Genomic DNA, 26,744 nt, shown 5'->3' with positions numbered 1-26,744 from the left:
ACGATGGTGACGATGCGTGCACAGCGCTAGCGGTGTCACGTTGTGTGCATCGTGCATCAGGGTGATGCGCTGTTTGGCGTGACCAGGGCCTGATTTAGGTTAAGGCGGCCTATGGCGGATAAGAGGGAAGGGCGCAGGGACAGGTGAAGTCATCAAACATTTATTTATTTAGGCAATTAGACTGTGCACATTCCACTCATGGGGAATTCATTAAACACAAATCACTGCACTCATCTCTTCAAACATTTTTCCTCCTCACTTTAGCTGCTGTGGAAAAGTCACAAATGAAGTCCGATGGCCGCGCTACCCACGAGAGGTGTTCTGGGTGAGATCGTGTAAATTTACGCTCACCCAAACACCTCTATTATGGATCATATTGGCCACGAAAAGCAGCGTGTTGAACTGGCCACGCACTCGTCGCTCCGCTGTTACTTGGACGTGGAACGGAGGGCCTAGAGGAGGGCCTACGAAATACAAGAGAGGCCTCACGAGCCTATGGGCCGCTCCCGCGCCGGTGGCGACGCGCATTAACCGAGCGCGCCGGTCGACGGGCGGCGTGTCCGGCCCCAGTGGCGGTGCGCGGTGCGAGCTGTCCGCGGTGTCGCTTGTGCCTCAGGAGACGATGGCGGCGGAAGTGGAGGCCCACAAGCTGCTGGTGCGGCGATGCGTCGACGACATCAAGAAGCTCGACTGCGGCAGGTGAGAGACGCAGCGAGGATTGCGCAGGATGGAGACCGCGGGTTTCAGAGACGGCCGAGCGTCCAGCTTTTCCAGCGACGAGTCACTGACCTCTTTGTGTCATTCCTCTCCTAAGCACGATAATGTGATTCCACACACAAGTGGCTAAGTGGCTAAGTGGGCGTCAGCATAGGGGTTATCTGTGTAGGATGCGACCGTGTGTTTGAGTTGTGCAAGGAGATGCGTAGAGAGCGGCAGTGCCACACTCCACGTGTCACTGTGCACCGCCACGGAGTGCGTCGCTGTGCACGCGTTTGCGGTAGTGAAGTGGTGCCGTTGCGGTCGGCGCTACGATGCGCTACAAACCCGGTGACCCGAGTTTGATTCCCGCCCACGGCCAACACCGGTGACGATTATCTGAACTGGTCATGGGCCTCCCCTAGGTCGATTCGGCCTTAAAAGAAGTATCTGGTGCAGTGTGTAAATGTCGCCACTGGGGAGACAAAGGCGGCTCGGCATGGTGTTGGCTACCCACCCCCTCATGTGCCGTGCCGGCCTTCATAGGCGCTTGTTAACAGCACTTGCCCCAACAGTCTGTTTAGGCTACACGGGGGATATTTGTTTTTGAGTCTGCTCATAACTCCATCATGCTCTGGCTCTCCATGTATACACGCCCCTCCATCTCTCTCCACTTCTCTCTGCCTCTGTCTCATCGTTCCCTGTCTCTCCGTCCCTGCGTCTTTGTGCCTGTTAATCTGTATCATTCCCACTGTCTGCGTGTTCCTCTTGGTGTGTGCATGTATATCCGCGTGCATTCTTTGTGTGATTTCTTCATCATTAAAGCAAGCGCCGTGTCCCTGGTGTGCGACAGAGTTGAGACACCTGACAGTAGAGTGGCAGGACCAACATCGTGACCCACACACTCGGGAATCGTATCAGAAAATTTGAATGGTGGCTGAATCTACTGTGGCCTTGCGACTCTGAGAGGGACTGTGATACTGAAGCCCCCCCCCCACCACTGCTCCCACCTCCACTACCCCCTCCACTACCATCACCACTACCCCCTTCACCACCCCCTTCCACCACCCCCCTACACCACCTCCCTCCAACACCCCCCTCCACCACCCCCTCCACCACCCCCTTGGTTAAACCCAGGATGGATCGTAGGCAGGCCAGCCTAAATTTTTCTAACCGGCGAAGATGTTCTATTAGGGGGGTCCCTGTTTTGCAAGCATAGAAAAGGGAGGGCATGACTGTGGCCGAGAAGACCTGAAGCTTCGTGTGGAGCGACAGACCAGGAAACTTTAACGCAGCGTTGCGCAACCGATGAAAATATAATGTTGCTTGACTGATTTGGAGTGAGACCTCTGCGGTCAAACAGGAGCCGGTCATCAGCACACTGCCCAAGTATGGGAAACTCCACTCTCTCTACAACTGCCCCATCACCAACTGGGAGTTGTGGTGGTGAAGTGTCCGATGGTACAAAATACCCAGGCAGGTGCTAAGTTTTGGTCGGGCTGATGATAAGGACCCACCTCTTCCAGGTTCAGCAGCAGCGCCTCTAACTCCTCCTCTGAGTGAGCAGCAATAACCAGATCATCGGCATACATAACATGGTTGAGCAATAGGGAGCCATCCATTGACTGCACCCGGGCATCGATCAGCCTCTCATTGCATCTGTACCAAATGCAAATTCCTCCGGTACAGCCATTGAAAGCTTCACGAACTATGTGGTCGAAATAGATGTTAAATAATGTGGGAGCCAGAGGACATCCCTGTCGCACTTCAAGGTGAACAAGGAATGGCTCCGTCTCCCGGCCACATAGTTTTACCCGGGCCTACTCACTATTATGAAGGTCCTTAATGATCGTGAGCAGAGAGTCAGGGACTCCAAAAGCACGAAGAACAACCCAGAGCTCAGGCCTACTGATGGTATCATAGGCCTTGACCAGGTCAATAAAGCAGAGATGTAGATCTTGTTGGAATTTCCTACACCTTTTTTGCAGCAGACGGACAGAAAATATGGCATCTGTGCAAGACCACCCTTTCCTGAAACCACATTGGGGCTTCACAAGCCTCTCCTCAGTGTGCCTGGCAAGGCGATGTTGAATAATCCTTGCCAGGACCTTTTCCGGCACACTGAGGCGTGAGATGCCATTTTAGTCTGTGTGGTCCCCCTTCGTAAAGAGGGAAATCACCAGGGAATCCTTCCAATCCTGCGGAACCCGTCCAGTGGTCCAGACTGTTGTTATGATGTCATGTATGGCAGTCTGTGCACAAATGCCACCCTCCCTCAGCATTTCGCTTGGGAGATCATCTCTGCCAAGTGCCTTTCTTAGTCTCACGACTTTAGATCGCCTTCAGTACTTCCTCAACAGATGGCATCTCAGCCAGCCACTCACGGGGGTGACGACAATATTTGAGGCACCGCAGCCTCAGCAGGGTCATTCCCACTTTGCCTCATGATGTTTTCCATGCCGAGGGATTTCCCCTTCCCCAAGACCTCACAGAAATGCTCAGCAAATCTGCAAACCTGTTCCTGGCGGTGGGAGATTGGATCACCATTCTTTCCCCTAATGATGGTAATAGGTGTGGCACTATAAGTTGCTCTTTTTGATGGAATTAAAGAGTACTTTGTGATCGCGGGCCACTGAGGCAGATTCCATCTCTTCAGCAACCCGCGACCACCACCCATTCTTGCAGTGCCTCACAGCTCTCCGAATCTCTGAGGGAAGAATGCAGTAAGCCTGATGTGGAATGCTGTACGATGAGAATAGGCCTGTGGCTTTTTTTCAGCCAGCCTGAACACCTCCTCTGACAGCTAGGGTATCTGGGGAGGTCTGGACCGTGTAAACAAGGCAGCAATAGCAGCTGCATGAGCCAAAGTCTCATGCAGCTGCAATGGCTCCATTACCCTCCTCCACCACGCCCTCCACCACCCCCTCCACCACCCCCACCACCGCCCCACAACCACCCACTACCCCCTACCATACCCCTTCCACTACCCCATTCTACTACACCCTCCACTACCCCCTCCACTACCCCCACCACCACCCCCAACACCCCCCCTCCACTACCCCCACCACTACCCCTCAACTATCCCCTCCATTACCCCCACGACTACCCCACAACGACCCACTCCACGACCCCTTCCTCATCACCCTCTACCCCCATCATGGTGTCAGAGGTAACTGCAGTTACCATAGTGTGAGAGGTAACAGCAGTTACCATGATGTTAGAAGTAATTTCAGGTGTAGTGTATGCGCACACCGCCTATGTTCACTTACCTGCAGTTACGGCCAGGGGTCTGTAGGCGGTTTCCAACCTGTACAAGGGGATAGAGAGAGAGCCCGACCATAGAGTGGACGGGTTTCCGTCCCCGACCCCTGGTGAGGGGCTGGGGGGGCCTTTCCAGGATCCCCTGGAAGGTTTGAGAAATGGGGCAGTACCGGGGGTGGAGAGTCCCTGGGACGTGTATAAAAGGCGGCTCTCAGGTCGGCTCGAAGCAGTGCTACAAAGATGAAGACTGAGGAACCAGCTAGGCTAGGACCCTGGAACACCGGGACTCAACGTCCTTGTAAGGGCCGGGGCCGAGCGTGGACCACTGGTCAGGACCCGTACCTTGGCTGGATTGGGTCAGCCAGTCTCCCCTAGGTCACCCTTAGCCAGAGGGCTCTAGATTACCCCGAGTGATAGGGCATGTTAGCCCGGAGGCTGTACCTCCTTAGAGAGCGGGGTAAAGGGGTGTTGTGTTACATTGTTGTAAATAAAAGTGTTGCCTCCAAGTTATGTCGTAAGTCTCCTGGAATCCACTACATTTGGTGCCAGACATGGCCATGGAGACATGAAGAAGAGGTCGAAATCAGAGCCTGGATGGCGACAACACTATGCTGGAGGCCGGGGTCTCGGCGACCCTGGCCGCTGGCGAAGAGCCGCTGCCGGCCGCACAGCTGCCCATGCCGCCGCCTGCTGCCTCACCTCTAGCGTGTCACTCGCAGCAGGAGGCGCATTGCCGCCTCGCGGAGCTGCTCAGTGCCGCCCCTCCATCATCAGTGACATCCATCACAGGGAGGTGGCACCAGCGGTGGAGGGTGCGGCACGGGAACCAACTGATGCCGCCGCCATCGCACCTCCAACTCCCGCCAACATTTTTGAAATTCCCGCCGCCACGGGTGCCGCTTCCGCCGACGCCACGGTGCACCACGGGGCGAGCGTCACATCCAGGCCAGACGGTGACCAATCCGCAGCCGTCCCGTCATTGCCGGAGCTACAGCTGTCCAAGGGCGACATTTTAGCTACCGCGTCATCAGCTACGGGGCCCGCGGAGCTGACGGGCGGCTGGCTGCAGCCCGTACAACAGCGCCTGCTGCCGCTCCAAGTCTTCTTGGCCGCCGGGGGCGACTGGGCGGCCTTCCAACGCTGCTTTGACTCCCACCAGGAGATGACCGGCTGGTCGGAGGCTGAGGTGCTCCGCGTCCTCCTGGCCACATTGGATGACGATGCCCTGGCCGAATTCATCACGCTTCCGCTGGGGCATCGCTCTACGCTACAAGGTGCCCTCCGGCAAATGCAGGAAATTTACGGGCCGCCGTCCGACGGACTCGGAGTCAGCGTTGGCGTACCGTAGCGTGGGGCTGGCTATGGCAAGGTATGCCTAACCCCGCATGGACCAGGAGGCCATTGATTCCCTGGTGTTGCAGAAGCTCCTGAGCCTGGCTCGGGAGCTTCGCATTGTTCTGCCGGTGGCCGCCGACAACGACTTCTCCTCCCTGCACGCTATGCGGTGCATCCACGCGCACCTCTTGCTGCAGCGGGACTCGACAATCGCCGCCTGTGCCGGCACGACCAATGCCTGCAGCTCCAAGGTGGACCAACCTCCTGAGCGGGCCTTCGCATCTACCTCGACGGGTGGCTGGAGGTCCAACAACTACCGACCTCGCGAGGATATGCACCACCAGGAACGGACGACCCCGCGCTCTGGCGGGTCATCTGTTGTCTGCTAAAACTGCGGCCTGCGGGGCCAAGTCTCCTCCGGCTGCCTGGTTCCCCGTCGCAGCAACACCGGACCTCGGGCCCAGGAGCAGCGATCGCCCTCGACCCCACGGCAAGTTGCGCCACCTCATGCTCTCGGCCCCCATGCGCCGCAAATGCACTCCATCACCTTTTGCGGGTCGGGCATGCATCGGGCAGTGGGGAGCCAGATAAGAGCGGTAATTATTTGGGGCTCGGACCGGGTCAGTGGTCCCAGTTGGCCCACAGGGTGGTCGCCGCGGCAGAAGGTTCCTCTGCTGTAATTCATAGAGGGGGTTGAGGCTTGCGTGCTGGTCGACACGGGTGCATCAGCGACTATTATTTCGGACCTCATTTTCAACATACTCCCCCAGTCCTGTCGTTCTTTGCGGCCAGTTGACATTCCATGTTTTGCCGCTAACGAGGGCTGGTTCGGCATAGTCGGGCGGATTGACGCGCAAATTCAAATTTATGACATTAAATTGAACGGTCCCGTTCTTGTTTTGTCCACTGTCGCGGTTCCCTGCCTGCTTGGCACCGATTTTTTGGGGAAGATGCCGATTCAAATCTTGATCAGCCAGGGCTGTATTGAGCTCCCCTCCGGCCGGCGCATGGCTATACTGCCCTCTCCCTCCCGGGTGTGTATAGCGTGTGGTACCATGCAGGCTTTGGCGCCGCGCACAGTTCGTATTCCGCCTGGATCACAAATGCTTGTTCCGCTTCGGTTGCGGAAACCCCTCGATTTGGGCGATACTTCTGACGGTGTTTTGTTGGGACCCTCAAACACGGCTGTGCGGGGATTGAATTTGGTCGGGGCGCAGACACTCGTCCCTGGCCATTGTGAGCCCTTCATTCAGGTCCTGAATACGGGGTTGTCTGCCACTGTCATCCCCCAGGGCACGGTGCTTGCTTATGCGACTCCGGCACTCCTGGGGGACTCGGTGGTGAGGCACGTGGGAGATACTCGCGTGCCTCGCCCGCATTTGGCCCTCAATGATGGGCGGATCGATGCCCTGTGTGTGGATTGTGGGAATTTATCGGACTCCCAAAAGGGCAAATTGCACGCACTTCTTTGCGACTTCTCGAATGTCTTTAGCCAGGGAAAATTTTACATCGGATGCACGGACCTGCTTCGCCATCACATTGACACGAGTGACACGGCTCCTATTCGACAAAACCCATTTCGTCTCAGCCCCACGAAAAAGAGCATGTTAGGGTGGCTGTTGATGACATGCTCGCGGCCGACATTTCCCCGTCCACCAGCCCCTGGGGAGCGCCGATCGTCATCGATAAAAAAACAGGATGGTAGCCTTTGATTTTGTGTGGATTTTTGCCATTTGAATGACATTTCTGTCACCGACGTGTATCCCCTGTCCAGGATGGATGAGTCACTGGACACTCTGGCTGGCGCTCGTTATTTTTCCACCCTCGACCTTCTGTCAGGCTTTTGGCAGTTGCCCCTGGATGAGGCCTCAAAACCTAAAACGGCGTTCCGCACCCCACAGGGGCTCTTCGAATTTAACCGGTTGCCGATGGGTCTCTACTCAGCCCCGGCGATGTTCCAGCACCTCATGGAGCTGGTCCTCGCTGGGCTTCAGTGGGCGACCTGTTTGATTTATTTGGACGACGTCATCGTTTTTAGCCGGTCCTTCGAGGAGCACCTGGAGTGGTTGCGCGCCGTTTTTGAAAAGATGCACGCAGCTCGCCTTAAATTTAAACCACGGAAATGTTTCTTGCTACGGACCTCCATCCGGAATCTCGGCCACATTGTAAGCCGCTCAGGCATTGCGCTGCGTGCGCTCATGGCCGATTCCTACTTTGGTGGGGGACGTGCGTAGCTTCATAGGATTTGCTTCCGAATACCGACGGTTCGTCACAGGCTTTGCGTCCATCGCCAAGCCCCTCCATGCTCTTATGGCTAAGGGTGCGAAATTCCAGTGGGGCACTGCAGAGCAGGCCACGTTTGACGCACTTCGTGAGGGTCTGGTCAATGCCCTCCCCCGAGTTATCCTGATTTCTCGGCGCCATTCCTTTGGGACATGGACGCCAGCAATACAGGCATAGTTGGTGTATTGTCCCAGATCATCAATGGCATCGAGCTTGTAGTCGCCTACGGCAGTAGGGTGATGTCGCCCGCTGAACAGCGCTTCTGCGTCACCCGTCAAGAGCTGCTGGCTATTGTGTTCTTCGTACAACAATACCGGCCATACCTGTACGGGAGGAAGTTTACCGTACGCTCCGACCACGCTGCCCTACAATATGCCCTCAAGGTTGATCGGCCATCAGGTCAACTTTCCCGCTGGCTAGAGGTCTTCCAGGATTACTCGTTCACCGTTATCTACTGTAAGGGTGTCTGCCATGGCAACGCCGATGCGCTTTCACGTATGTATGGTCCGGACCGATGTGCGTGTTTCACGGGGTAGGCCGGTGCAAACAGGCCATCAATGACACGCCTCCCTCCTTCGCCGGGGCAACCGACGGTGTGATAAATCTTCCTCTGGAACCCACTGCGCCCTCAGCCACTGACGCCCTGTTGGGCCTCGGCTCTGACGAGTGGGGCCGCCTCCAATTGGAGGACGGTTCCTTCCTTGGGAAGCGCCGTCGGGCCAGCAAGGTTCACAGGTGGGAGGTTTCTGGGAGGCCAGTCTCTCTTGTTGTAAGGGACGGCCTGCTCATGCGTTGGGATTGCAGCGACCAGAAGTACAAGTTGGTTGTGCCTACGTATCTGTGCGGGAAGGCTGTGTGGGGTGCTCATGAGCGTCTATTTCACATTGGGGTTCAGAAAACCCTTGCCACACTCAGCATCGATTTTTTCTGGCCGGGTATGGCAGGGGACGTTGCTACCCTGCTCCAAGGTTGGCCCCAGTGCGCTCGGCGGAAGCCTCCCTCGAATCCATCGTGCCCACCCCTTCAATCCTTTCGTGTTTCCTGCGTGAACGAGCTGGTCATGCTTGACATCTTGGGGCCTTTTCCTGTCACTCCTCCTGGAACCCACTACACAGATATCATGTAAAACTTAACAGCAATTACCATGGTGTAAGAGGTAACAGCAGTTACCATGGTGTAAGAGGTAACAGTTACCATGGTATGACAGTTAACAGCTGTTGTTATGGTGTGAGAGGTAACAGCAGTTACCTTGCTGTGAGAGTTTACAGCAGTTAACATGGTTTGAAAGTTAACACCAGTTACCATAGTGTGACAGTTAACAACAGTTAACATGGTGTGAGAGGTAGTAACTGTTACCATGGTGTTAAGGTTACCAGCAGTTACCAATGTGTTAGAGTTAACAGCAGTTACCATGGCGTGATGTAACAGCAGTTACCATGTTGTTTAAGTTAACAGCAGTTACCATGGTGTTAAGAGTTAACAGCAGTTTAAATTTTCAGTTTCATTTATTAGGTAATAACCCTGTGAGCCATGTGGCTCTTGACTCGGGTGCAACTGCAACAAACAAAAACATGAACAAGAAACATCTTAAAGTGACTACACGCAACAGAAAAATCCAGGAAAAAACAGCAAAGTCTTCCAGAAAAAACACCGTATTTCAATGCTGTGTAAAATCCAGTGGGATGCAAGTCAAACAATAACAACCATAAGACAATTTAGATTAAAGTTATCAAACTAACTCTGTACTACAACAAACAAAATGGCTAAACCAAAACGTTTTCAAAATCACCAAAATAAAGCTATAAAAACAATGTAACAGTGATCATAGGAACTGTGATTCAAATTTAACAATAAACATTACATGTGTAATAAAGCACTTCCACGACGAATGTTGACTGGCGTCTTTTATTATTAACGACTGCACAGCTCCGCTCTTTCTCTCTGGATGACTTCCCTCTCTACTGCCGTAATGTGCGCTCTCCCTTTTCTAAAGTCGCGGCGCATCTCTCTCTCCACGCTCGCCACTGGCTGGCGGCGCACTGGGAGGAGAGAAGGCTTCGCTGGCAGAGCCGCCACGTGGCCAGTGGCGGGTAGAGGTAGGCGATGACGCAGTCCGGATATGTACGGGAACCAGATGGTTCCCGTACATACCCACGAGCTCCGCCCGTCACGTTTGGCCCAGATGGAACCCTTCCTTCTGATTGGATATAAGTTACCCAGCAGTGACTATGCATTTACCCCTCATCGTCCCTTAGATGGCGCTCTCATTACATCAGCCCCCCCACCCCTGTGATGAAAAGACTAGCCGTCCTGGCTAGGAACGAAGTCTGCACTAGTAATGAAGGGAGCGACATAAGTACGTTGCAATAGGAATAGGTGCACACGCAACGAAGATGAGCGCACGAACGACAATGGGAACAAAAATAACGATAAGAGAAAGAAGCAACTTAATCGGAACTGAAGAAATCAACACGAGAATCAGGAAGGGGAAGACGTGGCAACTTCAACAGAACGAACATTTTTTCCATCAGCGGTCCTTGGAGAACTTAAAAAAGACCCATAAAGGGCACGGCCCCTCCCCAGGAGTTGAGCAACAGGTAGAGCAGTAGTAACGGACGGCCGCTCCACTCCCCCCTCAAGTCCACATCCGGTCAGCACGACCGGCGACTTCAAGGATGGCAGGTGCTGGAATCCTGTGATGAGAAGAAGAACCCAAACCTCCTGAGGCACAGCACTACAAACACGCGCCTCAGCTCGTCAGACACGACAGCCACCCGGCCCAAGGGTAGTGGATATGATTGTATTCCGCCCTGCGGGAGAAAAGAAAACAAAAATACACAGATTCCGATGCGTTGGATGCACAACCAACACTGGTAATCAAACCGAAATCACACACCAACACCACATGGATGGCAGGGTCTCACACCGCCCTGCTACCGTTCCACCACTCAGGTGGCAATAGGGCGAAGACCGAATGTCTAACACCCACCGACACATACCACTTCCACATCCCGGGTCGAGAAGTCGCACTTCAGAGTCGACCCATGTACTGGCTCAAGGAAGTCATGCTTCAAAGTCGAGCCAGTATGCTGCACCCCAAGGTACAATTTTGGACGTTTTACCACATCCCGGGTCAAGGAAGTTATGCTTCAAGGTTGACCCAAAAAATCTACCTACTCTTGCCCCGAAATGGCGGCCGCACACACGAACTGCATCTCCGCAGCTTCCCGCGCTCGCCCAAAATGGTGGCCCCACACGCAAAGCGCATCACCACGGTTTCCCGCGCTCGCCCAAAATGACGGCCCCGTGCGCAAAGCACATCTCTGCGGTTTCCCGCGCTCGCCCAAATGGCGGCCCCATGCGCAAAGCGCATCTTCGCGGTTTCCTGCGCTTGCCCATCAGTAGTCCTCCCTTGAGGACCACTACAGCCATCTCATGTACACAGCATCTGCACACTGCCACTCTCAACACAGCCCCCGGCTGCACACCCTCGCGTGGAGAGAGCAACACTCCCCAACGGAAACATTTCACTCGACTTTGCCCATACCGTGGTCGTCAAACTTCAACAACCTCGACCGGCCATTTACTCGGCCAGTGCAAATTTCGGCAACGAGACAATGGCACATCGCAACGACTCAGCCATGCTCTATCCCGTACTATCCCTTTTCCAACAGACACCCCAACACATCACACTGTCTGACGCTTTACAGACAAGGAAGGTTTGCCCTTCCTGAGGCCGGACCCCATCCAACCCCTACGGCGAATTTCCACGGCCAATATTCCGGCGACATGGCGTGGAACTCCACAAAATGCACTCTGAACAACTTAGGGTTACTGCCACAACTCGTCTTACCATGCTGTCCAACATGTGTCCTCACTCTCGTCCTAGCATCCAGCCCGAACCTGTCGCATTCCGCTAACCTCAGCAATATTCTATTCGCCTGAACCCCTGCAGTTTCCATATCCCCGAATGGGATCTGCAGGACTAGTTCCTCTATACATCCAATACCGTTAGCAACCAGAGCGGTACGAGTCCACGGCCCTTCCCACTGGCAGACACGCAAGGAGAATCCCCGCCTCCAGCTAGCCAGGTCTCACCGTTCGCTGCAACTTAACGGGACCACTACTCCTGAACTATGCAAGCCTCTGGCCCACCGTTCCCGACGCGTCTCGGAGTGTCTCGATCTCCGGCCGTCATGTCAATCCGTCCGCCAAGGCAGGACGGGACCACCACTTACAACTGCTGTGAGTCCCCCGCTCACTGTGCCTGATGTGCATGGAGGGTCTTAACCTCCGGCCCATCAGGTTAAATCGTCTGCCACCGCACGACGGAATCCGGACTCCCCGAGCCATGTGAGCACACAGCCCATTAGTTTTAGACATGCCACAGAGTGTCTCGCCTCCGGGCTGTCAGGTCAATCCATCTGCCATAGCACGACGGGACCACAACTCTCGTGGCAGACATGCAACAATCACAGGGGCATCCTAGTCAGGATCCATGCCCCAAGATAGTCCACAGCCAGCATCCCAATTTCAATTCACTGGCACCATATTTCACACTCCCCTCATTCTGATACATGCCACTATGCTTCCATTCCCTCAATTGCCATCACACACGCAATCATTGCAGCGAACCCTCATGATCCCTCAATCTAAAGGGCTTCATACCAACGACTTCAGAGCCACAATGCAAGGCACACAATTAACAATTTCACACCATACACAACACATACAATCTCGATGAACCAGCCTTTCCATAAGACTCGCATCGTAGCATTCAGCTGTCCCAACCGAGTTGAGAAGACACACTGCTCACACACTCCAACTCGCAATGCAACCCCTGGCTGCACGCAATCGAGCAGAGAGAGCGACGCCAGTTGGCGGCAATTTTCAGCCCCACTCACCAATAATCCACACAGAACTCAAGGGCACCACACACAATAACCATTATCTGTGCAGCAACAGACAGGAACCAACCAGTGAGTTCGAAACACACCGGTCCTGTCATTCAGAAATCCCACAGAATATCAACCATGGGATTTCCAAGGGCTTCGGCACCCAACTCGAGAGCAAAACACCATACACAATGGTCCAAATAATCGACGATGTCGTGCAATGCGGTAAATGCAGTATACGCAGTCCGTACATTGTCAATCATTTGGAGTGGCAACACTCACAAGCAATGCTCCAGACAATCCGCACATAGTCAATAATCACGAGCAAAGTACCCTACAGTCCACACACTGTTAACAATCACGAGCGAATTTCCATACAGATAACACATCGTCAACAATGTCGAGCAACCCACATGCAGTCCGCACATTCAGACGATCATGATTCCATACAACAACAAAAAACCGATGTCACCATGCGAACTATTAACACGGGGCTCGGGGCACTCGACATGACGGACATTTTCACCAACAGCCCCCTAAAGATAACCGATCACGACGCCGTGATCAACAAAAAAAATAATGTCCCAATGCGAACACCTGCACGGATGCCGCGTCCTTCCACGACTCGCACAACCCGAATAACACGTTCAGCAACCCAGCGAGTAAAACAATAATAAAAACACGCAATCGCAACCCGGCGCACGCAAGATGGGTGAAGTGTCAAGGGCCGGGTGTGGTACGTGTCACGACTCGCCTGCACGGTTGTGATAAGCGGAGGATGGCAGGATGGAAGTTTAAGACACCCTGAAGAATTTTGCATGGCGAGCGCGGCCTCCTCTTGCAAGCTGCTCCGATCTCTCGCACTCGAGCCTAGGATGGAGGTGCTCTCACCCCGGAAGCAGCCGCTACGGCGTGCTCTCCCCACGGCTCCAGCACTCGCTCCTTTAAGGCGGCGAAGTAGCGTCGGCGTCGTCCTCTCCTTGCAGCTCTGTCCCGCACAACAGCTGCAGCGGCAGCAGGATGTGCACCACGCGGCACCTCTGAAATGGTGGCTCCCGACCGCTTCCCCGCCGCGACATCCAAGATGGCGGCAGCCTGCCGCGTGGTTGCTGAAGCGTGCGAAATAGCGGACGTCGCCCCAGTGTCCGTAATGGCGGCCGTAGTCTCTTCAGGGGGACCCACCGAGGCTCCATCCCCGAGCCTTTGCATGTCACTCCTCGACAACACCTCCTGTGGCTGCCCCGTCACCATAGATGATGCGATGAGTGACACCAGCTGGAGAAGCACCGCTCTCAACGAGTCCAGCTGCTCCTACACTCTCCTCCAGCCGTCGTTTGACCATTGCGGCGAAGATGCTGCAGCCGTGTCGTCCACCACTGGCGTGGTGACCTCACCAGCCGTGGCTCTTGTAACCGGGACCACGGATCCCGGGGTTGGCCGGTCCTGGGTCCCTGCCTCGTCGTCGTCGGAAGTTGCCACAGGTGGGTTCTTCTTCTTGAGATGCTCGGGCATTTCTCTCTCCGTTGCACTTTCTTGTCTCAAGAAGAACCACTTCTGACTCCAGTTGTAATAAAGCACTTCCATGACGAATGTTGACTGGCGTCTTTTATTATTAACGACTGCACAGCTCCGCTCTTTCTCTCTGGATGACTTCCCTCTCTCTCTACTGCCGTGACTCGCGCTCTCCCTCTTCCATCCACCATTGTGGCGCGTCTCTCTCTCTCCACGCTCGCATCTGGCTGGCGGCGTGCTGGGAGGAGAGAAGGCTTCGCTGGCAGAGCCGCCACGTGGCCAGTGGCGGGTAGAGGTAGGCGATGACGTCACGTTTGGCCCTTCCTTCTGATTGGATATAAGTTACCCAGCAGTGACTATGCATTTACCCCTCGTCGTCCCTTAGATGTCGCTCTCTCATTACACATGTACGACGAAACTTTACAGTCATTGTAGGCTGCATGAATCACTCCATAACAGCAGGAGTATCAGTAGCAGTATCAAAAAATTTCAATACACTTAGCAAGATCAGCACACTATAATCAAAACTCAAGATCATACTTTGCAGCGGTCATCCGGAACAATACATTTGATTTTAGAAAATTCTGAAAAGCAGTGGCAACTAGGGGTGTACCATTCCTCTAGAGCAGTTTTGAGTGAAGATCTCACAGGTAGTGATCCAAGTTGCAGTTTATTGGCGATAGCATTCCAGACCCTGGGGGCATCAATAGAAAAGGCCCTTCCTCCAGTATTTGTACGGTAATAAGGAATGTGAAGCTGGTAAATGAGCGAAGACCTTAGGTCACATTTGTTCTTTGAAACAGAGAGGAGATCCAGCAGGTTGTCTGCGGATTTTTTTGTAAGTACATCGTGAATAAATAAGATCTGATGCACAATCCGTCGATCATTAAGAGAAGTTAAGTTTGACCTAATGTAGAGATCGCAGTGGTGGGTTCTATATGGACAGTTCAATGCCAATCTTAAGGCCGAGTGATAAATTTAGTCAAGCTTCTTCAGTATAGTACTGGGGGCTGATTTATATAGGATGTCACAGTAATCAAGTAGAGGCAGTATGGTAGCTTTTATCAATTCCAAGCGGAACATAGGGGGGAAGTAGTGCTTGTGTCGATACAGAAAACCAATGTCTTATTGGCTTTTTACCAATATAATCAATGTGATCTTGAAAATTAAGTTTTGAATCAAAGATGACCCCAAGATACTTATAGATCTTGACTTGCTCTATTTCATGATTATTTATGGAATATCATTGGGGAATAATAACTTCCTGCTTTAGTTATGGTGAGAAGCATAGCACCTTGGTTTTGGAGGTATTCAGGACTAGTTTAAGAGCAACTATCTGATGTTGTAGTTTGTTGAAATCACCCTGGAGCTGAGCAATCACGTCATCCGAAGAGCAGCCAACAGTAATCAGCATAGTGTCATCTGCAAACAGATTTACCCTGGAATGATCCAGGTCAGTGCCCAAGTCATTGACATAAAGAGAGAACAAGACGGGGCCGAGGATGGAACCCTGTGGAACCCCTTTTGTTATCTTAACACTGTTTGACCTCCAACCATCTATGAATACAGTTTGGGTGCGAGAAGAGCGGCAATTTTTTAACCATTCTACTGCGTGTTTGGAGAAACGGAGGCAACTTAGTTTACTAAGCAGGGTGTTGTGATCGACTGTATCAAAGGCTTTGGACAAGTCAAGAAAAAGACTGGCGCAGTACTACTTATTATCAAGGCTACTGTAAATGTGATTCAGAGAGTCTAATGCAGCAGATGTGGTGCTGTATTTTTTCGGAATCCAGATTGGTTTCGATGTAATAGGTTATTGTCGGACAGGAAACTGCTAATTTGGTAGTTTCATAGTTTTTCAAAAATTTTCATGAATGGGGACAAAATAGGGATGGGTCGGTAGTTATTTGGATCATCTTTAGGGCCCCCTTTGTGAAGTGGACGAACATAGGAATGTTTCCATTCTAGAGGAACTGATGCTTTGATGGGCAGGTTGAAAATATGGGCTATTGGTTTGTATATAAGGTGACCAACAGTTCGTAGAGCAAAGACGGAAATACTATCTGCTGCGGTAGAGGAGGACCCTTTGAGGTAGGACAGTTGTTTCAGAACATTACTTTCGTGGATAGGCTGGAAACTAAATTCGTTTAATGTTTGGACAGGGGTGTAGAAAATTGCATGAGCAGGGGTGACTCCCAATACATCATCAAAAAGGTCACCAGCTTCAAAAAATGAAGGTTAAAATTGTCGACTATTTTTGGGGCTCTGAAAAATAGTCCCCATTTCCGTAAAGCGCAATGGGCAGATTATCTGTTAGATGCCTTTTCGATACATTTCATTGTTTTCCAGAAGATCCTGGCATTGCTATGTGATTCCAGGAGAGTGGAGGAAAAGTAAGCATTTTTTGCATGTCGTATTTTTTTTACGCATCTATTCCTTAAAATCCTGTACTCTAGCCAGTCCTTGACCAAATTACTTTTCTTAGGTGTTAGAGGTAACAGCAGTTACCATGTTGTGAGGTAACAGCAGTTACCATGTTGTGATAGGTAACAGCAGTTACCATGGCGTGAGAGTTAACAGCAGTTACCATGGTGTTAAGGTTAACAGCAGTTACCATGCGAGTGCTACGCTGCGTCTCTGTGCTGTGCAGGTACCAGGTGGCCACCTTCATCCCTCCCATGGAGACGCTCCATCAGCTGAATCGGAAGCTCCGGAAGCTGCCCATGAGCCTCAGTGAGGATGTGGCGGACGTGATGGCACAGCAGGGAGCAGCTGGTCAGTGATACAGCTCACTCACAGCTCACTCACACAGCTCACTCACTCACACACAGCTCACTCACACACAGCTCACTCACTCACACACAGCTCACTCACACAACAACAACCGCCATTTTCCACTAAGTGGTGGTGACGTCACCACGACGCTTGTGCCAGGCCATGTGCACCCTGAGGCCACGTGATGTGTCGAACGCCCGCTGGCAGGAGGTCACAGGGCAGACCCAGGTGCCACGGGTCAACTGACTGAGATGACCGAGATGACTGGCTGATGCACCACCTGTACCCCCTACTGTGCTAACTTGCTGTGCTTTAGCCACCCGGCGCTCCGCTCGTTGTTGTGAGCGTCGCTCCTCCGCCCTCCGTTGTTGTTGGAGGGCGACTGCCTCCAACTGCCCAGTAGCATCCTTCACGAGCCTCCTCCACAGAGGCCGATCTTGACACCGCTGGTACCAGTCATCGGCAAGTCCACTCAGCTCCAGGTCCTCCTGTACCACATCACTCCATCTCTTCTCTAGACCGTGCCGCGTCCGTTTAGCCCCCTCGATCCGGCCGAACAAAAGCTGTTTAGGCATGCGGTGGCTGGGCATATGGGCTACATGACCCAGCCAACGCAGCTTTGCCTGCCGGAGGAGCTCACCGATGGGACTTTGCCCAGATCTTTCAAGAATTTGTGAGCTCCTCACACAATCCAGACTGGTTAAACTTAGGATGGATCGTAGGCAGGCCAGCCTAAATGTTTATAACTGGCGAAGATGCTCCATTAGGGGGGTCCACGTTTCGCAAGCGTAGAGAAGGGAGGGAATGACCGTGGCCGAGAAGACCTGAAGCTTCGTGTGGAGCGACAGACCAGGTAGCTTCCACACAACATTACGCAACCGATGAAAATATATTGCTGCTCGACTGATTCGGAGTGAGACCTCCGCTGTTAAACCGGAGCCGGTCATGAGCACACTGCACAGGTATGGGAAACTCTCCAATCTCTCTGTAATGTAGTAACTCGGCGGGAGACGACTTCACGGGTAACACACTCTTTATTTTACCAAACTCGTTCACAGGTGACTAACACCTACTTTGTATCTCGGGTGACAAACACCCACTTAGTATCTCGGGTGACAAACACCCGCTTAGTATCTCGGGTGACAAACACCCACTTAGTATCTCGGGTGACAAACACCCACTTAGCTACTCGGCGACTAACGCCCCTGAGCTACTCGGGACACTCCCTGCCCGAGGTATCCGTCTTGACTGTGGGTCCCCAGCCCGACCCACGTGGGCGTCGGACCCCGGGTCCCACAGCCTCGCCTCCGAGCCACACAGGGCCCCGGTCCCCACAAGGACGGCGGGACTAGGGGTCTCGGGGCACTAGGTCTTCAGCTCCGTCTTCTGGTCTTCAACTGGGTAACTCTCCCCGAGTGCTCTCGCGCGTCCCCCTTTATACCCCACCTGCGGACGTCGCTGCGAGCACCCATCTTATTCGACCAATCACTGGGCGCTGGCTACGATCCTGTTTTCCCACATCTCAGCGTGCCTCACCACTCACGCCGCGCCGCCCCGTCATCTGTCACTCCCGGCGCGCGCGTCCACACCACGCCCACAACGCGTGCCCAACCCCGCACCCCGTGCCGCCCCGTGATCCATCACTGTCACAGTCGGCGCACGTCAACACCACCACTACATCACCCCCTACCACATAGCTCGCAGCCGACCCGGCTGCTATAAAAATATACAAACCGCCCTGTGTGCCCCGTAACACAACACAACAACAAGAACAACAACTAACGTAACAACACAACACGACGCGAACACTACCATCCGCAACCATCAACCAATGCCACCGCGACAATAGAACAATATATACAAACCGGCGAGTGACAATAGCAATGTGTATGCAGAAAGGAAAATAAATGGAAATTTTTTTTTTTTCTTTCGACTCGTGCAGTGTCCCATTCTTTCCGAGCGTCCCTACAACGGGACATTACCCCGGCAGAGGGGAACACCGGGCGAGCTCGGTGTTGAGAAAAACGTCTTCATGAAAATTGTTGTGCCCTAGCCCGAGTCCGCCTTGCCGGTCCGTCGTACGGCACCAGACGCGGTTGAACGTCCGGTGGTGCCGGCGGTTCAGGAAGACATCGGCCAGGCATCGAGGACCCGTGCGTGCCGCGGGGTTCAGGCTCCCGACGGTCAGCAGCCGTCAAGCCCGAGGCACCTGGGGGTGGGTCAGGTGGAGACACGTGAGGATCAGCCTGCGACACCTCCCTCCCCGAGTCGACGGTCACATCACACGCCCGGTTGTTACGGCACAGAACGGGGTCACACGGTGCCGCATAGGGCTTCAGTCGGGAGGGGTGCACGTACCAACGGCGTTTTTCCCATTTAATCTGTATACTCTGGGGTCGTGCAACCCGCACAATTTCCACCGGTCCCCTCCAAGGTCTCAACAACTTGGGGGACGTAGCCAACGGTGCATGTGGACAATGCAGCCAGGCCTTATCGCCTGGTTTCCAATCATGCGTATGCACCCTCCGCCCATGCAATCTCTCGTTCGCAATTTGCCGCGACCGCGAATTCAACCTCGCCGCCTCCCGCGCTTCAGTCAATTTGGCGATATTAAATTTGATGTGGTCTGCCAATTTAGATTTTGCACGTGGCTGGGAAATCCCCAGTTGGACGTCCATGGCCGGATCGGCCTCCCGCCCATACATAAGAAAAAATGGGGAAAACCCCGTCGCCGCATGAGGGGCCATTCGATAGGCCGCGAGTACCCCCGGCACGTGTAAGTCCCAATCAACCTGATCGTCGCAGACCTGTTGGCACAACATAGACGTAATCGTCCTGTTCAGACGCTCAACCATCCCGTCAGTCTGCGGGTGGTAGGGGGAAGTACGCACTTTCTTTGTACCCAACAGGTCGCACACCTCGCGCAACAAAACGCTCGAAAAATTATTTCCTTGATCCGTCAGCAAGCGTTCGGGGGCGCCCTTGTCCAAAACATAACCCTGGACAAAGGCGTCCGCCACCGCTGCAGCCGACTGGTTGGCGAGCGGCCATGCCATAGGCCATCGGGTGAAGTATTCCACGCCAACCAGCAGGAACCTATTTCCCCTTGGTGTAGCAGGAAAGGGCCCCAAGATGTCCAACGCAACCAATTCGTTTATACGCGAAACTTGAATGGATTGCAGCGGTGGATTAGCTGCCAATGGTGGCGGTTTCCTTTTGGCGCACCCTACGCATCCCTTAAGAATATTCGCCACGTCGTTACCCATCCCCGGCCAATAATAGTCTCGCTGGATTAGGGCGAGCGTTTTGTGAAAACCCAGATGCATGAGCCGTTCATGAGCTGCCAGAACGACCCTACCCCGCATAGCAACAGGCACAACGAGCACGTGACGCCGGGACATGTTGTCCCACTTCATCAAAAGGCCCTGTCTGCACACCCAGGAACCGACCCGCGCCTCCCCTACCTCGGGAGCGCCAACTTTCCGACGTAGCGTAAGTAGGGAGCTGTCGGACATTTGGAGACGGCCCCACTCAATGAGGGGCAACGACAACAGCGAATCCCTCCCCGTGGGGGCATCGACTCCCGGGGTGTCAGTGGCGGCGAGCGCAACTCCCGGGGTGCCGGCGACCGGGGGTTTGCACCGCGCCGATCCCAACAAACATGTGCAGTCCGTGCACGGTGGCAACCGCGACAAGGCGTCCGCATTTGAGTGTCGCAATCCCTTGCGGTAAATCGTCGTGAATTGGTAGTCCTGAAGGACCTCCAACCATCGGGACAATTGGCCCGATGGCTGTGCCACGCGCATAGCGTATTGTAGAGCCGCATGGTCCGTACGGACCGTAAAATGACGGCCGTAAAGATACGGCCTGAATTGCTGTGTAAAAAACACAATCGCTAACAATTCACGACGAGTTACGCAATAGCGTTGTTCGGCGGGGGAAAGAACTCTACTACCGTAGGCGACCACCCGTTCAACCCCCCCGACCACCTGTGAGAGCACCCCCCCGATACCCGTGTTGCTGGCATCTGTGTCAAGCAAAAACGGTTGTGTGAAATCGGGGTAACACAAGGGGGGAGCCTGCACCAAGGCGTCACGAAGGGAGCAGAACGCAGCCTCCTCTTCCGCCCCCCAGTGAAACCGCACACCCTTAGCCGTCAAAGCGTGCAGGGGCCTGGCTATGGTGGCAAATTGCTTGACAAAACGACGGTAATAGGAGGCGAAACCAATGAAACTGCGAACCTCCGTGACCGAGGTTGGCGTTGGCCATGAGCTGACGCAATGCGTCTTAGCAGGGTCCGTCGAGATCCCTGAACGACTCACGATATGGCCCAAATACCTGACCGATTCCCGAAGCAGAAAACATTTAGCCGGTTTAAATTTAAGCTTAGCGGAACGCATCCTGAGGAACACCGCTCTCAGCCGCTGGAGGTGCTCCTCAAAAGTCCGACTAAAGACGATGATATCGTCGAGATAAATCAAACAGGTATCCCATTGGAGGCCCGACAAAACCAATTCCATGAGTCTCTGGAACGTGGCGGGAGCGGAATGTAAGCCCATGGGCAAACGGTTGAATTCAAATAGGCCACCAGGTGTCCGGAAAGCAGTTTTAGGTTTAGACTCGTTATCGAGTGGCAATTGCCAAAATCCAGAAAGCAGATCGAGTGTGGAAAAAAACTGTGCTCCCGCCAAGGCATCCAGCGACTCATCCATCCTGGGGAGCGGATACGCATCCGCCATCGAGATTTTGTTTAAGCGGCGGAAATCGACACAAAACCGCAAGGACCCGTCCTGTTTTTTTACTAGGACAATAGGAGCACCCCACGGACTAGAAGAGGGCGAAATGATATCGGCCGCCAACATATCATTAACCGCCGATTGCACATGCTCCTTCTCGGCTGGGCTGAGCCGGAAGGGATTCTGACGAATAGGGGCCGCGTCCCCTGTAGCTATGTGGTGGCGCAACAGGTCAGTGCAGCCGATATCGTACTTATGTTTGCTGAACACGTCAGCAAACTCGAGTAGCAAACCCCTCAATGCTCCCAATTGCACCTTGGACAAGTTAGCAGAACCGGCACACAACGAGTCCAACCACTCAGTCCCCTCATCACTTGGAGGATGCGACTTGACAGTGAAATCTGCTTGAGCCACGAGCCGTTCCTCAACGGGTAGCGGCGCGGCGTGAGCCAGCACCGTTCCCTGCGCAATTACGGCCGGCCGCGACCCCGTATTCAGGACCATTACGAACGGCTCACTGTCCCCTCTCACCATGGTTTGAGCAACCGCTAAGTCGAGGCCCCTTCTGGCCCTGTTAGACGGCCCCAACAGCACCCCCTGTGCCTCCGCACCCACCTCGAGTGGCTTCCTCAACCGAAGGGGTACTAACATTTGCGATCCCGGGGGCACCCGTACAGTGTGAGTTGCCAGCGCCTGCACCGTCGCACAAACCGTGCGCATTTTGGTAGGGCTCGTCAAGAACGCAACCCGCCGACCTGACGGAAGCTCAATGCAGGCCTGATCTATAAGAATTTTGATGGGCATTTTGGACAAAAAGTCCGTACCTAGCAAACAGGGAACGGCCAGCGATGATGATACGAAAATAGGGCCCGCCAATTTGATGTCACCAATGCAAATAGTCGCCCGAATCTGGCCGATGATCCCCAGGGATCCCCCATTCGCCGCATAAAATGGCACGTCTACTGGCAGAAGGGGTCTACTTTGGACGGGAAGAATGTTATAAATAAGGTCCGAGATGATGGTGGCCGACGCACCCGTGTCCACAAGCACCCGGACCTCAACCCCGTCAATAAACCCCGTTACCACGGACGACCCGGCCGACGCAGCCACGATCCTGTGGGCCAATTCGGACCACTCGACTGCTTGCGGGCCGTGTACGGACCCCCCTCGCCGAAGTGAACCCCCGGCACCCAGCCGCGAACCCCCCACCGCCAAGCGGCGACCCGAATGTGCCGTGTTTGTGGACCGAACGTGTGAGGTGCCGCGACTTGCCGGGTTTTGTTGGGATGACTTGTGGGCCTGGTCGTCGTCCCGACGTGGTCCTGTGGCGCGCTGACGCGGGGCCCGGCACCCGGCTGCGACGTGACCCCGAAGGCCGCAGTTGTAGCAGACGACGGACGTCGTAGGTTTCGGTTGCTCCAGCTTGCGGGGTGAACGTGTGGGCGAACGACCTCCCGTTCTCCACTCCCCCGGACGCGATGCAGCGAAGGCCTGCTCCTGATCCTTAGCTGGCTGAGGTTCGGCGATCGTGGCGGCCAGTGCCGCGTTCCCCGCCCATTTGCAGACGACCCCCGGCTTGCGTTTGAGGACCTCGTACGCGTGAATGCTCGTGGCGATCGCCAGGGAGCAGATATCCATCTCGTCCGCCACATTGATGGGGACCCCCAACTCGTGGGCCAACGCCAGCAGCTGCTCCGTCACCATGGCGTCCTTCCCCTCCTTATCCATGCGGGGAAAAGCTGCGTCCGCCAAGGCGAGCAGTGCCGTGCGATAGGCGAGCGTCGTTTCTCCAGCCACCTTCCGCCGATCGTAGAACTGGTGGCGACACGTGGAGGGCGGTCCGAACACCTTCGCCATCAGGTGTAGTGCGGCCTGGAGCGTAGAGCGGGACGACCTTGCAGCAGATGTGAAGGCTGCAAGCGCGTCGTCGTCAAGCATCGCTGGCAACGCACGCAGGGCAGTGGTGTCGGACCACCCCGACATCTCCTGATGAGCGAGGAACCTTCGTTGGAAGGCTCCCCAGTCGCCCCCATCCGCCTTGAACGCCGACAGCGCGGGCAATCTTTGCTGGAGGACCCGATCGTCGTCGACGTCGGAGAGATTTTCCCGCGTTCCGCTGTAGTTGTGTAAAATGTCGGCTCGGTTGTCAGGCGCAAAATGGAGAGCTCCGGCGCGCGCTGATGACGTGGGCTGCGCTGAGCGGAGGTGTCCGGCCACGTGGCGTCCGTGTTTCCCGCCAATCGATGGCGGCCCCTCAAAAACGGCGGCAACTTCCAGACTTTTGGCGCGAAGCGCCTTTTGGCGGGATTCCTCCAACGTCGCTTCCTCCACCAACCCCGCAGCCGTTTTCCCGCTCGCCGGAACGGAGATGTCAGCCAAGACAGCGGCGGCGGCGAGTAGCAACTCCGCCAACCGGGAGTGCGCGTCTTGGAGGCTGGTGTCGGAGGCAAGCGGAGCGTCGGCCATCACCGCGAAGTGCTGCATCGGCGGCAACTCCTCGTCCTCTCCTCCCGAGGTTGGTGTCCCCGGTACGCCGTCGTCGTCCCGACCTCGCTCGTGGGTACGGGTAGTCTTCCTCGTGTCCATACTTCTTGAAGACAGGTTTACTTCTGACGCCAGTTGTAATGTAGTAACTCGGCGGGAGACGACTTCACGGGTAACACACTCTTTATTTTACCAAACTCGTTCACAGGTGACTAACACCTACTTTGTATCTCGGGTGACAAACACCCACTTAGTATCTCGGGTGACAAACACCCGCTTAGTATCTCGGGTGACAAACACCCACTTAGTATCTCGGGTGACAAACACCCACTTAGCTACTCGGCGACTAACGCCCCTGAGCTACTCGGGACACTCCCTGCCCGAAGTATCCGTCTTGACTGTGGGTCCCCAGCCCGACCCACGTGGGCGTCGGACCCCGGGTCCCACAGCCTCGCCTCCGAGCCACACAGGGCCCCGGTCCCCACAAGGACGGCGGGACTAGGGGTCTCGGGGCACTAGGTCTTCAGCTCCGTCTTCTGGTCTTCAACTGGGTAACTCTCCCCGAGTGCTCTCGCGCGTCCCCCTTTATACCCCACCTGCGGACGTCGCTGCGAGCACCCATCTTATTCGACCAATCACTGGGCGCTGGCTACGATCCTGTTTTCCCACATCTCAGCGTGCCTCACCACTCACGCCGCGCCGCCCCGTCATCTGTCACTCCCGGCGCGCGCGTCCACACCACGCCCACAACGCGTGCCCAACCCCGCACCCCGCGCCGCCCCGTGATCCATCACTGTCACAGTCGGCGCACGTCAACACCACCACTACATCTCCACAACTGCCCCATCACCGATTGGGAGTGGTGGGGGTGGAGTGTCCGATGGTACAAAATACCCGGGCAGGTGTTGTATATGTCGGGTCTAGGAAAATTAATATAAATGATAAAATTAAATGAAAATGAGAAAATGGGTATTTATGAAAAATAATGGTAATGTATGTAATTATGTACATAATTATGCTAATTATGTCTATAATTACATTAGCTCATGCAGGAGTATGCAATTATGCTAATGTGTGCCATTGCGATAATTCGGCTGTCTCGTTGTCTAGGGTTGTATTATCAATCGGGATAATACAATTAATTGTATGAAGTTATGCAAGTGTAATAAAGGACTCGATCCTGGGTCTGTCTCCGTTGTCCTTTATTCGGGTTCTTACACTTTTCCCACACGGCCCTCGCTCAGAGCTCTCCCCTTGGCAGCTCCATAGCTGCTCTCGCTCCCATAGCCTCCACACCTCTGCAGCTCCGCTGCAGATCCCCTGTGCAGTCCTCCGGCTGCCCTCACTGCAGCTCCACCGCTGCCCGTCGTTCCTCCGCGCTTGGTCACCGCTGGCCGACGGTGCCAAGTCTTACTCCCCCGTGTGTGTGGCGATCTCGCCACTCCTCGACCTCCGCCCTGCGTGGCCTCACTCTAACTCTGTCTCCCACACTCCCCCGTCTCTTCCGGTATCTCTCCCTTAAGACCTCACCCCTCTCTCACACGTGACCTAACTCCTCCCCCCCCATGACGTCATATCCGCGAAGCCGTTTACGCCCGCATTACACAAGTGTGATGTAGTATGCTGATTAAGCTCGGCTTCGTTGTCTAGGGTTGTATTATCAATCGGGATAATACAATTAATTTAACTTTAACTTTACTGATTATGTTTTAGTGTGTTTATGTCAGGTCTCCAAATTAAAATCTCTTCGCAGGATACATTTCTTATAATCATGATTATTACGCATGAACTTAGGAATGCACCACTCAGACACTTCTGTGTTAAGCAACTTTAATCTTTAAACAAAAAAACATAGCATTCTAATATGCGAACTCTTATGCTTGGAATTGTCAACACAGTACTCCTGGAGATGTTCTTCTCATTGATCCGTACATTCAACCCTCAATGATTACGTTTGTTAAACTGGGTAACAGAGCAATCAATTCATTCCTCAGAGTAAAGCGAGCATACATGGCGATAGGAAAAAGTCCTTAAAAATGAATGTAACAATATTCATACGAACAGCAATAAAGAAACATGTCCCGAAAGCAAAAGTAGGCCTCAATGAATTAATTGGTAAGATTATGCAATTAACGAAATGTCTTGGAATAATGGTGTGCGGCAGTGTGCCTGCGTGTCTAGCAAATGCTTATCAATTGGTTAAGGCTTCAATAAATTCGCGGGCAAGATTCTGTGATCAAAAGAAAGATTTCAACACAATAGTCTCCCTGTGAGTGTGTAGATTCGTAACGTAGATGTTTATACACGTTTTAGTTTCATCAATTAATTCATTGATGAAACGACCGTATCCACGTAACTCAATGGGCGAAGCACAAGAATAACTTTTGGAGTCCTCTTATTAGTCTCGAAATGTGCATTATGTGTGTGTTGGTATATCGTCCCTTGTTCAACTCTTTGCGTTAAGCAGACGCTGGGCGATGTGTTGTGAGTGTGTGGACGTGTCATACACACAGCTCTCCCTCCCCCCCTCGAGGCGGCAGCTGCAGCTGCTTGTCCACTGCTGGATGAAGAGAGTCGGCACGACGCTTGCCGTTGGCGGTGCGCGATGATTCCGTCGTCAGAGAGCGCCCGCAGCTCGTCCGCTGGTCGCCGTTCCTCACTCTTGTCTTGGTTCCCAGCTGGTGCTGGTCGGTGTGTGTGGGTCGAACCCACGGCGGTCTCGCCGGCGCTCTCCTCTTCTTCACGGGTGGCTGGTCAGGCTCTTTCC

General features: G+C 54.1%; 1 protein-coding gene across 1 annotated transcript in view; it reads left to right on the top strand.

Annotated features, from left to right (window-relative positions):
• LOC144934452 (uncharacterized) overlaps nucleotides 1-26,744 on the top strand; it is a 212,800-nt gene that overhangs the window by 126,703 nt on the left and 59,353 nt on the right. The window contains exons 2-3 of the mRNA XM_078860213.1: nucleotides 617-699; nucleotides 16,633-16,757. Coding sequence (XP_078716339.1) covers nucleotides 623-699; nucleotides 16,633-16,757 — 202 coding nt within the window. The 5' untranslated portion in view covers nucleotides 617-622. The remainder of the gene's footprint in view (nucleotides 1-616; nucleotides 700-16,632; nucleotides 16,758-26,744) is intronic.

Source organism: Lampetra fluviatilis, chromosome 1 (genome assembly GCF_964198595.1).
Source record: "Lampetra fluviatilis chromosome 1, kcLamFluv1.1, whole genome shotgun sequence".
In the NCBI taxonomy this organism is placed as follows: domain Eukaryota; kingdom Metazoa; phylum Chordata; class Hyperoartia; order Petromyzontiformes; family Petromyzontidae; genus Lampetra; species Lampetra fluviatilis.
The sequence above is the reverse complement of the archived record's forward strand: the minus strand, read 5'-3'. Positions and strand labels throughout refer to the sequence as shown.